The sequence below is a fragment of the Marmota monax genome, unplaced genomic scaffold (genome assembly GCF_021218885.2).
Source record: "Marmota monax isolate L192 unplaced genomic scaffold, Marmota_monax_Labrador192_F-V1.1 WCK01_AAM20220418_F8-fsc00400, whole genome shotgun sequence".
In the NCBI taxonomy this organism is placed as follows: Eukaryota; Metazoa; Chordata; class Mammalia; order Rodentia; family Sciuridae; genus Marmota; species Marmota monax.
Window position 1 is genome coordinate 388,969 of NW_026692772.1, and position 14,002 is coordinate 402,970.

The 14,002-nt window shown below is 53.8% G+C and overlaps 1 protein-coding gene and 1 long non-coding RNA gene across 4 annotated transcripts in view; one reads left to right on the top strand and one right to left on the bottom strand.

Moving 5' to 3' along the window:
- Nucleotides 1-230: 230 nt before the first annotated feature.
- LOC124094420 (uncharacterized) lies at nt 231-2,355 on the bottom strand. Its single transcript, XR_006852234.2, has 2 exons — nt 1,753-2,355; nt 231-1,100 (listed from the first exon to the last, which is right to left on the bottom strand). It is a non-coding gene; the product is annotated as an uncharacterized LOC124094420 (long non-coding RNA).
- Nucleotides 2,356-2,488: 133 nt separating this feature from the next.
- The window catches only part of Sec24d (SEC24 homolog D, COPII coat complex component), a 68,477-nt gene continuing 56,963 nt past the window's right edge, over nt 2,489-14,002 (top strand). Inside the window, exons 1-3 of one of the 3 annotated variants that reach the window (XM_046447117.2) lie at nt 2,489-2,644; nt 5,119-5,276; nt 13,088-13,220. In XM_046447117.2, the coding sequence (XP_046303073.1) occupies nt 5,159-5,276; nt 13,088-13,220 (251 nt within the window). In that variant the 5' untranslated portion in view covers nt 2,489-2,644; nt 5,119-5,158. Of the gene's footprint in view, nt 2,645-3,353; nt 3,561-5,118; nt 5,277-11,603; nt 11,653-13,087; nt 13,221-14,002 lie in introns of those variants that run through there. The other 2 variants (XM_046447118.2, XM_058580127.1) reach the window with 2 other exon arrangements.

A 14,002-nucleotide genomic window follows, 5' to 3' on the forward strand; every position in this document is an offset into this window, starting at 1 on the left:
CTGGAGACAGCTGTCTTATGTGCAATGTCCAGTGGTGGGTGCAGAGAGGTCATTTAGCAGAATGGAGGACCTGGTCCCATGATGGAATTCAAACTGGGGCCTAGGGATGCTTAGTGACCTCAAAGAGGGGAGCGGGCACATTGGGGAACCCAATCCTGGGTTTCGGTACCAATGTCAGGAAAGTGAGGAACTGGGAGACAGGCAAGCAAGAAATGAAAGCAGAGACCAGGCAGAGACACACACGAGAGTTTATTTATCAGAGCCATCTCTCCATAAATAAATAAATAAAGGCCATCTCTCCATAGATGGAGAGAGGCAAAACAGGCCTGGGTTTGGGACTTTTATGGGGCAGGCTCAGGGATTAGAGCCAGGCCAGTCCTCATGCCAGTGGTGAAGGGTGGGGTTGGTATGAGGGAGAAGTGAGCCTTTCTCAGAAAAGCCCTTGGGTGGGAAAGTAAAATTCTTCTTAAAAGGGGGGCTGTCATTTAAGATGGCCTTCCAGATGCTTACCAAGGACCTTACATAATGGAGAAAAAAAAAAGCTTCTTCAAAACTGTTTTTGGAATTATGGAATTAGAAACTCCAGACTGAGCTCCATAAATGCTTAGAGCACCTGGGCTCTGACCTCAGAGGCCCATGAGAAGGAATCTTGAGTGCTGTCAGGGAACCACTTCTCTTTCCATGTAGTCTTATGCTCACTTGTTCTGCTTTCTTTCCCCTTTAAAGCTTAGAGCAGGACCCTGAAGGGCAGGGACCAGGACCCTGCCTTCCCTGACCCACCTGACCCACCTGCTGTCAGGCTGTGGTTACCTGGGTGATGGAGTGGTTGCACAGGGAATGTCAGAGGCTTGGCAATAGGGCTGGTGGCCCGTGGCAGGCTGAGAAATCACCTGGCCCTCACAGTGGAAGGCAGTGGCCACCACAGGAATAAGGTCAGTCATAAAAGAGGTGAGCCCTTGGGGCCAGGAGAATGGAAGCAAACTGAAGCCCAGTGGCCATTTCAGAGGAACAAGAGGACTGTGTTGAGCACTCCAGCTGCTGGTGAAACCATACGGCCAGGCAGCACCTCAGTAAGTCCAGAGCTCAGATGTCACACAGTCCTAGAAGATGGGGGAAGCAGCAGATTGGAGGGACACCAAAGTGCCAACGAACAGGTGAATGTGGGCAGGAAGCACTGGCATGACTTCCAACTAGCTTTAAGAATAGTGGCTCATTTTATGTTCTGAAGGAGCCGCCGTCTGTTAACCTACTGAATGATTAGTTCACACTCAATGCTCACTGAATATGGAGTTGATTTAAAGTCTTTTCCAGCGTCACCATGTAGGAACTGGAAACCACAGCTGCCAGTCCTGGTGTCAGACAGTGGGCCTCTGAGCCAGGGCTGAGGATGAATTTACAATCCAGACAGCTGTGCAGGGCCAGTGAGCAGGCCAGCCATCAAGAGGCCCGATGCTTCCCACCCTTGCTGGCATAGCCGTCCTCCTCTCGGAGCTGAACTGTGACATGAGCACCTCCACCAGCACTCTTACAAGCCATGCAAGCCAGACTTCATAAATCCATCTTATGAGGAATAGGAGAAGCAAAACAAGACTTTAGCACGGATTTTCAAGCCTCGTCAATGCTGAAGCCATGAGAGTGGTCACCATCGCTTAAAATCTCATGGAGCGGGGAAAGGAGCCAGAAGCTTGAACTGACTTAAAATTCCTGCACAATTCCTCTGTCACCTCCGCAGTGTTCCCTTATGAGTCTTACCTAGTGGCGCATCAGCAAGGAATGTGTAGTAGCTTTAATTTTCGGTAGCCCAGAAGAAAGCACATTTTGAAAAACAAATCCCAGTGCGGACTGTTTTGTAAACGTTGAGTAGCGCACAGGGCAGCGAAATCGATGGGCTGAAGACCTTCTGCTGACAGCGCGGTGGTCCGGCCTCCAGCCAGCCGCGGGGCAGGCGTCTCCCGGGGGCGCAGACTCCGCGCGGCTGAGGCTCCTGGCCGGGGCGCCATCCGTGTCCCGCACACCGGGTGCAGGCACCGCTGCAGCAGCCCCACGCAGAAGCCCGGCAGGGCCGCCCCAGGCCGCAGAGCGCGGGCGCAGCGCCGCCTGCCGGTGAAGCTCGGCCGGCCTGTGCGCCCGCCCGGCCCCGGGCTCCGCCGGGCAACGCCACCGAGGCCCGGCGTGCAGAGGGGTGGGACGCCGGCGGGGAGAACCCGCGAAAGCCGGGAAAGCGCGAGAAGAAGAGCAAGAAGGGCGCCAGGCCATCGCCACCCATCCCGCCGCCCGGCGATTCTGGGTGGCCCGCCCCTCCCTAGGTCCCGGCCCCGACCGCCAGGCGGCACCGACCCAGGTCTGGCGGCTCTCGGCGGCCCCGCCCCGCCCCGCCCCAGGTCCCCGCCCTGACGGCCGGGCCGCCTCGCCCCGACGGCGGTCGTGCCGCTCTCGGTGGCCCCGCCCTCCACATGGCCCCGCCCTCGTGGCTCCGCCCCCGGACCCTGCGCGTGCGCGTTGGGGAGCGCTGGTCCAGCCCCGCGACGCTGAGCCGCGGGTCTGACGTGGCAGTCCAGCTCCGCGCGGCTCGGGCGCCGGGAGGGGAGACTCCAACAGGAAAGGCGCTGGCAAGCGGTCGCCGGCGCGAGAAGCCGAGCTTCAGGTACTGCCCCCGGCCCAAGCTCGCGGGCGGCGGGAGGGACCCCCGCTTAGCCTGGTGGTCCTCAGGCAGGTTGGAGGCCAGGAGAGGAACCGCCCAGCCCGGTGGTCCTCGGTTGGGGGACTGGGGAGGGACGCATCCTGCCGGTCCTCAGTCAGGTTGGAGGCCAGAGGAATGACCCGCTCAGCCGGTGGCCCTCGGTAAGACAGGGGCCGGGGGAAGGACCCGCTCAGCCGGTGGCCCTCGGTAAGACAGGGGCCGGGGGAAGGACCCGCTCAGCCGGTGGCCCTCGGTAAGACAGGGGCCGGGGGAAGGACCCGCTCAGCCGGTGGCCCTCGGTAAGACAGGGGCCGGGGGAAGGACCCGCTCAGCCGGTGGCCCTCAGTAAGACAGGGGCTGGGGGAAGGACCCGCTCAGCCGGTGGCCCTCCCACAGATTGGGGGCCGGGGGACACCCACTGCCCGCGGTCCCCCGGCTGGTTAGAAATGATGGCGGGGCACAGGTGTCCTTGGTCCTCAGGCAAGTTAGAGATGATGGGGAGAGATCTGCTCAGCCTGATGGTCCTCCGGCCGGGTGTAGACACTGGGGAGGGATAGGAGGGACCTATACTCCCTGGACTTCTGTGCAGACTGGGAGGGGCGCTCTCCGCCTGTGGTCTTCAGGCTGGTTGGAGGCCAGCAGAGGCAGGGGGCGGGCACTTCACCTGTCCCTCCGTACCTTGGACGAGGAAGCTGCCTGGTGAGTCCTGTGGCCATGTCCTCCAGTGTGATCGCTGGACGTTCTCTTCCCGTATTAACTTAGTCTACTCCTTCTTGGAGGAAGAACGCGTTAGAGGTGTTCTTAGTAGAAATGGCAACTGTATCCTTGAGCTTCACGAAGTCTGGATGGCAACACGACCAAGTCCCGATCTTGTTCCAGGGTGAGAGATGCACACGGCTAGGCAGGGGGCTGGGGTCTCTCCGGGTTGCAGCTGCCCAGGTTTTGACCCCAAGCCATCTGTGCCAGGTGGCTTTCTGCCACGTCGCCACTTGAAGCTGAGTCAGGTTTCTGGACTCTGTGGGGTGCGAGGAAGTTTGACGTGGCAAGGGCGGGGAGGAAGCAATTCCTCCCAGGGCCAGCTGAGGCTGGGGTTCCACGCTCTCCAGAGAACACCCCTGTCCCCTTTTCTCCCCAGCTGGGGGCTACTGGAGGGTGTATCCAGCCACTTGCTTCCTACAGTCTGGGAAGGAAGCCCAGCCTGCCACGTCTCTCTCCACTGTGTGGGAGGAGGGGAAAGAGCCGTGGTCCACAAAGCTGACCAGAGACCTGTTGCCTCTCTCTTTCTGCCAGTCCAAGAACAAAGCCATCTCATATTTTTTACTTGTTTGCTTTGATTTTACAAACTTATATTTTAACCTGAAAATGCAACCAAATCACCAACTTTGGGCTTCAGATTTTAAATTTGAATGTCATTCCTGGACATAGACAGATTCCAAGTCTTAGCAGGTATCACCAACCTTTACCTTAAAAGGCACTGAATAAGAGCAAAAGGAACAACGTGCCCATGCTGGGTACAGACACTGGAGAGAAACTGCAGAGCCAGGGTTGTGCATCTCAAAAGGACGGGGGGGGGGGGGTCTTTTCTAAAAGAGCAGAGGCTGGTACCTCTCATACCATGTCACACAGCTAAGTATTAAAGACATGGATTGAAAACTCACTTTTTGGGGGCAGGATTTAGAACACTTTCTGCCTTGTTATAAAATTCTTTTTGAAAATAGTCCTATGAACTGTCTCTTATGTGAAAACCTGGGAAAATGAAAAATTTAAAGCAAACCAATGTTGGGGTTCTGAGAGACTTGAGATGGTTCTGTTACATTTGGGAGTGTTTATGCCTACACACACATGAAATTACACTTTTTTTCTTACAGATGCTATGTTCTTAGAAGTGTGATATCATTTAAATCAGACAGAAATTCTGTCTTCTACTGAGAAACCACTGGTAACTTTGAAATGGTATAGCTGCCTCTCAGCTTGGCCAAATCATGACTCACAAAATAAGGCCATGACCAACTTTATCTTCTGCTGTATTTGCTGGGCTGACTTCTCTTTGTCAGAACTACCAGGTTATAATTGCTGGTTAGAAGAGCACTATACAGATTTGAGTTAAAAAGCCTGTGAATACAGCCGGCTGGCAGCCAGTGGTTGGCCAGTTGCACGAGATGATACTGCCCTGTGGCTATGGAAACCAGCCCTTGAGAGAGGCTGCCAGACACCGAAGGCCTCCGCAGCTGCGGATGTTTCCAGGTGTTGTGCCTGAGAATTGGCCCACGACTGTTGAAGTGATGCTCCTGAGTTTCAGAGGACTCTGGCTGCCCTTTAGGGTGTGACGTGCCACCTGGTCCTTCTGCCTAAGCTCAAACTGTCACTTATTAGCAGTGTCTGTATTTTGGATATTTAGTAACTAAAACCCTCTGTTGATAAGTGTTTTTCTGTTGCAGGGCTCTTTTCTAGAACTAGCTTGGGAATGATATTTTCACAATGAGCCGACAAGGTTATGTGGCCACACCTCCTTACTCTCAGTCCCAGCCAGGAATCGGCCTTTCTCCTCCTCATCACGGACACTATGGGGACCCTTCCCATGCCACTTCTCTACCAGGTAAGGCATGTTATTTTGACCTGGATGTGATTATTCAGCCCTCAGGATCAGAAGATAGATGTTCTGAGGAGGGGCTTTGAAAGAGTGGGGGGTCATTATCTGACACCATGGTTCTGCATTACAGGGTCACGGTGCTGCCCTGTGGCTATGGAAACCAGCCCTTGAAAGAGGCTGCCAGACACCGCAGGCCTCCGCGGCTGCGGATGTTTCCAGGTGTTGTAAAATAAATAAGTAAAATAAAGGTATTGTGTCCAACTACAACTAAAAAATAAATATTAAAACAAAAATCTGGCCCTGGAAGCTTTCTGTCACTATCTTAATCCTCACGGGACAGTAGGTAGCCACTTATGAGCCCTCTTGCAGCTGAGAAATGAGGTTGGGTAGAGGAGGCTTGCCCAGGTCACAGAGTTAGCACCACTGTGGCCAGGACTTGTGCTCGCCCTGGAGGAAGCTGACGACAGCGCTCCTCCACACCCTGGCATGGCCTGGGATGTCTGCCCTCCCTGTCTGTCCACAGCCGTCTTCTCCAGGAAGTGCTGCCGGCCCAGGAGCCCTCAGTGCTGGCCTCCTGTTCCGTCCTCTTCTGCAGGTGGCCCCTGCTCCCTAGGGTGGTAGACACTGCCTTGTCTGCTTGGAATCTGATGTTTGAGGGACACTGTCCTGTTCTTCCTGCTGCGCTCTGGACGGCCCTGTTGAGGGGCCCCTCCTCCTCGGCACTTCTCCCTGCCTGTTTCCCTGGGCTGTGGCGCTCGCCTCAGGTGCGTGTGCTGAGGCTGTGTCTGCAGCCGTCTCCTCTCCCAAGCTCCGGGCAGTGCTTTCCGTTGCCCTCTGTTTATGCAGCTCGTCAGGCTCATGTCCACAACAGTCAGGGTTGTTTCATTGAAACCTATTTTTTTCTGACATTTCATATCGCATCTGTGCATGATTTATTTAGTCATTCACACCAAAACTTTGCACTATTAAAAGAATGTCTCCCTTTAAAGCCACCCCCAGTCAATTGATGTCCTGAATCTCTTTGGAGCAGTTGTAAATATTTCCCAACTGCTCCCTCCTTTTCACCCTCCTGCCGCTCTTTCTGTTGGGTCTGTCCCTCTGTTGGATGGCTGACGAGCTCTCTTTAACGTTGTTGCCCGTCCAGGGCTGCCTGTCTCCCGACGTCAGCTCTTGAGCTGGAGGAAGTGTGTAGCATGCTGGTCTCATTTGGGCTCTGCGTTGCTTAAAGCCTGGTGTGGTCCCCATGGCTCCTGTTTGTACTTAAGCTCCTTACCCCTAGAACTCTACCCACCTTTTCTTGTTGGCCTTCTGATGGATTCAGACAGCTGAGCTGAGGTTTCATGAGCATCTGTCCTGCTATAGATCTGGCCAGTAGCACACTTGCTGTTTTCTCATGTCACGTCTCCATTAGTGCCTGTTAGTTCTGTGTGTGTGTTTAATTCTTGTGCTGTGTAACAAATCTAAAGATTTACTGTTAAATCACAATACTTGTGATAAAACAGTGAAAAGGCAGGCCCCACTTCAGTCTTGCGGTATGATGGATCTGGAGGAACTGCACCAAGCACACTGACCTTGGAGCTGGGCAGCAGTCTCACGAGATGTAGCAGGTGTGGGGCATGCGCTCACAGTCCTGTGGCTGGTGTGCCCACAGGACTGGGGGCAAAGAGGTGCCTTGGCAGACAGGGGCGTTGTCGGGTGGAGGTGGCCTGTTGGCTGGGGCCGTGGCCCTGGCCAGGGCCTTTGTTGCCAGGGACGCGCTATGGTGGAAAATGAGCCATGTCAGGATCTAGGCATGAAGGGCAAGAAGTGCCACCGCATGGTCCAGGTCACAGTCCAATGGGCAGCTTGGTGGAGCTCTGCCTCGCCCGGTGGACAGCTCTGCACAGTCCAGGGTGGGCAGGACTGGGGCAGCTGCTGCTTGCTGGAGCAGGCCCCTCAGGCTTTGCACAGCTGGCTTCTGGGGGCAGCTAACTGTGTGGTGGGCTGTGTCCTGCTTGCTGTGGGAGATTCAGCAGTATCCTGGGCCTCTACCTGCCAGGGGACACTGGGATGTCCTTTGCCCTCCAGGATGTACCAGACATGGCCTGAGGTCCTTCCAGGGAAAACCATTCCTGACTGAGGAGCAGTGGCATTCTGTGGGAGGCGGGAAGTCAAGGATCAGCAGGGGCTCAGCGGGACAAGCTTTGCAGTAAGAGTCCCTACAGCAGAAAGCCTCTTTGCCAACTTCAGACGAACTTCTTCCCCAGATTCTCTCTAATGTTGGTTTCAGTGTGTTAGATCCAGAGCCAAATTCAAGCTATGCTTTCTGCAATACTGTGTTGGTTATGGTTCCTGTGCTGATAACTGAATCCCTTGCAGTGGATTTGTTGATGGGCATCTGGAGGCCAGTGGGGATTAGGGAGAGGCCTACCCAGAAGAGTGTGGGTCCCAGAGTAGTCCAACTTACACAGTGCCTTTCCCTGGTTACTGCCTTTCTAGCCCAGAAAGACCTTGTGAGACGCCACCCGGCCCAGGAATGTGAGGCTTTGCTGAATTTAGAGTACTTAGCAAACCCAGATCCACAGACAGGATGAAAATGGAATTTGCATGGCTCCAGCTCAGGACACAGAGGGGCAAGGTCGCAGGGACTGGATGCGGTGTTGAACAAACCCGCCTGTAGCGTTTGCCATCTTAGGAAGCCGCTGGTGTCCCAGCCAGTCTTCCGTGGGCATAGCATGGCTGCTTTATGCCCATGTGTGCTGCTCCCTTCCTGCCAAGATTCTCCTGCTACTGGGTAAAGAATACGATCCTTTGTACCTGATCAATAATCTGGCTCTGCAGATAACAGTGCTGCTGATTCCCTTTGCCCAGGGTGGAGTACAAATGGCATACAGAACTTTGAAATCTGACACCAACCAAACGGTGACCCTCCTCCAGCCACATCTGAGCCTCCCCACACTGGCCTGTTGCTGGTCCCAACCATACCAGAGTTTGGGGTGGTTGCTAGGCTCTCTGACAGGACTCTTACCAGCCTTTGTATTAACAGACCTTCTACTGATCCACACCATGGAGCACAACACACCTATACAGTCCACCCTAACTCTGCTTGAAGATAGCTCCTCAATGAGAGAGCTCCTGACTGTCCCCACCATGCAGCTCAGCAGCCATCCCTAGGTTCCCCTTGTATCTGCCCCAGGAGGGGCTCCTGTATGTCCCCACCATGCAGCTCAGCAGCCATCCCTAGGTTCCCCTCTGTCTCTGCCCAGGAGGGCTCCTGTATGTCCCCACCATGCAGCTCAGCAGCCACCCCTACATTCCCCTTGTGTCTGCCCAGGAGGGCTCCTGCAAGTCCCCACCATGCAGCTCAGCAGCCGTCCCTAGGTTCCCCTCTGTCTCTGCCCAGGAGGGCTCCTGTATGTCCCCACCATGCAGCTCAGCAGCCATCCTTAGGTTCCCCCCGTCTCTGCCCAGGAGAGCTCCTGCCTGTGCCCACCATGCAGCTCAGCAGCCATCCCTAGGTTCCCCCTTGTCTCTGCCCCAGGAGGGCTCCTGCCTGTCCCCACCATGCAGCTCAGCAGCCATCCCTAGGTTCCCCCTTGTCTCTGCCCCAGGAGGGCTCCTGCAAGTCCCCACCATGCAGCTCAGCAGCCACCCCTAGGTTCCCCCCTGTCTCTGCCCAGGAGAGCTCCTGCCTGTGCCCACCATGCAGCTCAGCAGCCACCCCTAGGTTCCTCTGTCTCTGCCCAGGAGAGCTCCTGACTGTGCCCACCATGCAGCTCAGCAGTCACACCTACGTTCCCCTCGTGTCTGCCCAGGAGAGCTCCTGCCTGTGCCCACCATGCAGCTCAGCAGCCACCCCTAGGTTCCTCTGTCTCTGCCCAGGAGGGCTCCTGCCTGTCCAAACCATGCAGCTCAGCAGCCACCCCTAGGTTATACTCTGTCTCTGCCCCAGGAGAGCTCCTGCCTGTCCCCACCATGCAGCTCAGCAGTACTATGGTGGTGCTGGGGTCTTGCAGGGAGGGTATAGGCAATCAGCAGTGATCACAGGGCACTTTTGTTCTCTGCTCACCCCAGTTCTTTAGAGTCCTTTGGTGCTTGGGATAGTGGAAGGGAATGGGAGTGAGAATGAGTTGCATCACGGCCATGCATTTGAAAGGCAGAACTCCTTTTGTGTGATCTGTCTGTAAAAGTTCCTGTTTGTAGCAGAAGTGTTTTCCATTCTCTAGACCCCTTTGCGATTGATGAAATGGATTGCTTACCTTCCTGTGGTAAACAAGAATGCCTGTTTCCTGTCTTGCATGTAATGTCTAGTTGAAATCATGTGTATGCTGCTGCTGTAGATTTTCTACCTTGATTTGTAAGGCCAGATTCGTGGGACCCAATAGAGCTCCAGGAGCCGAGTCCGATGCAGTCATACAAGAGTCTTTATTGCAAGCTGGAGCCTGGACTCACAACCTCTCCTGAAGCAGTGGTCCCGAGGAGTGAGTCCTGGTCCTTTGACAAGTGAGATTTTATAGGTTTTTGGTGTGTCACAACATCACACAGCAAATCATTTCATATCGCGGGAAAGTCAAATCACAACTCTTAATATTGATTAGCATATTCATTGGCGGAAACAAGTTGGGTAAAGGTATTGGTTAGTACAAGAGGGGGATTCATTTGAACCGATTGGTTTAAGCCACGAGGGATGTACCTTCTGAAGTATATGGTTTCCCAACAATTTATCAACCACCCTAAACTACTGGGGGGGGGGGAGTCATCTGGCATCCCAGGTATTTCCCTGTCTCATGCTGATTGGTGGTTGCTAGGGGTTGCTTTGGGTCCTGACCTATGGTGACTGAGTCAGGGACACCTGGCACCTCAGACCTCTCCTGTTATTTACAGACAAACAAGTCAGCAGGGGGGCTGTCTGCCTAGGAGTGCTCCTGGGTTTTTTCAAGGACAAGGGTCACACCCCCTTCCTTTGGACAGGCCTTGCTCTGAGGTAGAGGCTGGTTTCTCAAAAATGGAGTCACATCAGTTTCTCAGGTCCATAGTGAAAATTCAAGAGTGCCGTGATTCTGTCGTGTTGTGATGATAGAGTTGTGTGTGTTATGAGTGGGCTGGTGTTTGCCCTTGCTCTGAGGCCCTAGGGCAGGGCCCTGGCCTCAGGGAGTTCTGAGCACAGTCCTTGCCAACGGGGAACTGCTGCCAGGCTGGGGATTAAAGTCAGCACTGAAAGATGAAGTGTCTCTTCAGGTCCAGCCTCTGAACAGAGGGGAGGCACTCAGACCCCTTCTGGGACTGCTAGTCTCATGTTCTAACTTAGGTGGGCTCAGGTTTAGGACACCATGTGAAGATGCAGGTGTGTTTTTCTCTTGTGTGGGGCTGAGGATTGAACCCTGGCCTTGCATATGGTACGCAAGTGCTCTACCAGCCACACTCAGCCCCAATGTAGCTATTAGATTAAGTTTTTTTTTTTTTTTTCCACAAAAAGACAAGCACTGTCTGTCCTCACTCATTTGTAGAATCTGAACTGGTCTCATAGAAGTTGAGAGCAGGATGGTGGTGGCTAGGGATGGGGGACGGGGGTAGGCTGATCCTGGCCAGCATGGCTACATGGCCAGGAGGGTTTCTGGCTCTGTGGCCAGGCTGCAGGCCCTGGATGGCAGTAACCTCCCGCCTCACGCCCCCAGAGGCCTTCCGGATGTTTCCACCATAAAGAACAATGAATGCTTGAGGAAATAGCGATGTTCAGTCTGATTTCCCCAATGCAAAGTGCACACATGATCGAAACATCACACACACCCCATTAATGGGCATAGTTGTAATGTTTTGTGTAGGTTTAAAAAACTAAATATAAAAATAGTATTTAATATTCGGGTGTCGTATTTGGAAACTTTATGCTGGTAAAGTTAATATAATTTCTCTGGTTTAAGCAATTGTCTTTAAGGGAAGAAACCCTTGTGAAAGTCTCAGTGTCACCACTCACGGAGACGCCACTTCAGGCTGCCGGCTGCTCCCAAGCACCCAGCTGTCTGCAGCAGCTTCCAGAAGCTGTGGGAAGGGAGCGAGCTGGGGACTGTCAGTGTGAAGCATGGCCGAGGCCCCCTGGAGGAGTGCAGGGTGGCTCCAGGTCACTGGGGATGCCCGAGAGCAGCTAAAGCAGACCACTCCGCTGTGCAAAAGGCAGGCAGAAGGGCGAGAACCGTCTCTTTCCCCCCAGGAGGCTGCAAGGAATGCTCCTTGTGTTTTCTAGAGAGAACCTGAGCTGTGAAGCAGAGCCCTGCCCAGGCCCGCAGCTTCTGGGCTGTGTAGGCAGGGCTTTGGGCTGCTCCAACCTGGGGTGGATCTTCTCCTCCACCGCCTCTCCAGCCGCCAAGAGAAGAAATGCCTGAAGAGCTGCAGAGAGCGGCCTCGGAGGGTGTGTCTGAGAGGTGCCGAGGGAGCCCCTGCCAGGAGTGCCCGCTGACGGCTCATGACCCCGTTCCCTGCCCTTGGCCTGGTGGGACTTGAGCCGCCCACGGCTGGGTCCCTGGGGGTCCTGGGGGTCACAGAGCTCCAGAGGCCATACAGGCCTGGGAGAAGCAGCCCCTTCCCACTCTAGGTCAGACTGCAGGTCTGTCTTCCTCCTTAGTGTGAGGGTGCTCCACCAAGCCTCTTACGGTGTTTTCCTGTGGAATTTTCTGGTATCGACTGCAGTTTGTTTCCTTCCTTCCTTCCTTCCTTTCTGCCTCTTACGGTGTTTTCCTGTGGAATTTTCTGGTATCGACTGCAGTTTTCTTTCTCTCTCTCTCTCTCTCTCTCTCTCTCTCTCTACCAGGGATTGAGCCTGAGGGTGCTTAATCCCTGGGCCACATACCAAGCCACCTTTAAGTTGCTTAGGGCCTCACTAAATTTCTGAGACTGGCTTTGAACTCCTGGTTCTCCTGCCTCAGCCTCCTGTGTGCACCACCGTCCCTAGTGTAACTACAGGTTTCACCGTGTGGCCCACTCTTCCACCAAGTGCCTCCGCCGTGTGCAGATTTATTTACTTATCTGTTTGTTCATTCTTTTCAGCTCTACATGACAACAGACCGTATTTTGACATATCCTACACACATGGAATATAACTTATTCTAATTAGGAGCCCATTCTCATTGTACGTGATGAGGAGTTCCACTGCTTCCATGATAAACACGGGAAAGTTCTGTCCAACTTATTCTACTGTCTTTCCCATTCCCATTACCCCTTCTTTCCCTTCATTCCCCATTCTCTGATCCAATGAACTTCTGTTATTTCCCCCTACCCTGTGGGGTGTTAGCATGTGCATATCAGAGAGAAATTTTGGTCTTTGGTTTTTTGGGACTGGTCTATTTCAGTTGGCAGGATAGTCTCCAGTTCCATTCATTTATTGGCAAATGCTATAATTGCATTCTTTATGACTGAGTAATATTCCATTGTGCATATGTACCACATTTTCTTTATCCACTCATGTATTGAAGGGCATCTAGGTTGGTTCCATAGCTTAGCTACTGTGGATCGTGCTGCTATAAATATTGATGTGGCTGTATCACTGTAGCATGTTGATTTTAAGTCCTTTGGGTGTAGACCAAGGAATGGGGTAGCTGGGTCAAATGGTGGTTCCATTCCTAGTTTTCTGAGGAATCTCCCTACTGCTTTCCAGAGTGGTGGCGCCAGTTTGCATCCCACCGTCCTGCGCTGTTTGTGTTCCAGTCTGTATCACTGTGATGATACAGGCCTCAGAGAGAGGCTCTGTCTGACTGTTGCTTTCTTTCCTCACCCGTCCTGCTGTTGCTCTATCACCTTGTTTTCTCTCTGCCTTTGAACAAGCTTCTGACCGTGCCCCTCTGTTGCAGGTATGATGAAGCCACCAGGGCCTTTGGGGGCAGCTGCCCCTGGGGTGATGCTACCTTCCCCACCGCCTGGACCACAGCAGTTTGGCCAGAATGCACCTTATGCCTCCAGCGTCCCAGGCCTGCCTCCCCAAAGGTGAGCAGGGGGTTCCAACCTGTGTGGACACACCACCACAGTCTCCCGGGCGGTGCCTTGTGTACTTGATGTTCACGTGGAGGAAAGTTCCTCTGCGTGGAGTCCATTCCTTGGGAAGATCTATTGAAAAACTACCCAGAAACAAAGCCCTGGGAAAAGTTAGGGGAAAGGGATATTCAAGAATAGATAAAAGTTACTTGTCTCCATGCCACATGATTTAGTTCTGGGTTATAGTCAGTATTTTAGAACTTTGTGCCCTTCCTTTAGATGCCTATGGTCTCTATGAAACTTTAAATTGCCCTACTCTCTTGGGTCCTTCACAGGATGAGCTCACTGCCAATAAGTGCTCAATAAATAGTCTGAAGTACACATCTGATTCAGCCGGTGAGGCCCGGGGTTATGTGTGAGGGTTTCCCTCGGCAGAAGAGGAATAAGGAACAAACCTTGTACTTGTGATTACAGCAAGCTGAGGAAGCAGTTAGAAGGGGCCTGAGGAGCCCAGGTGTGAGATGCTTCAGTTTTCAGAACCTGCCACTCACAGGGGACTGTCCCTGGGGACCAGAGCCAGCTTCAGGCCCTCCCTGTTGGAAACACCTCTGTTGTCCCGTGAGCTCCTGCTGCCAGCCACAGAGCCAGGCTGTGGGCAAGGGCACCTAGGAACTGCTCCAGAATCGCCGGAGGCTCCCTCCCCAGGTTCCTGTCCCAGGGAGGAGCCTCCCTGTGACCTGGACCCTGCCAAAGCCATTAGCTCCTGCTAGTAAGGAGGTGTGTGCTGTCAGGTT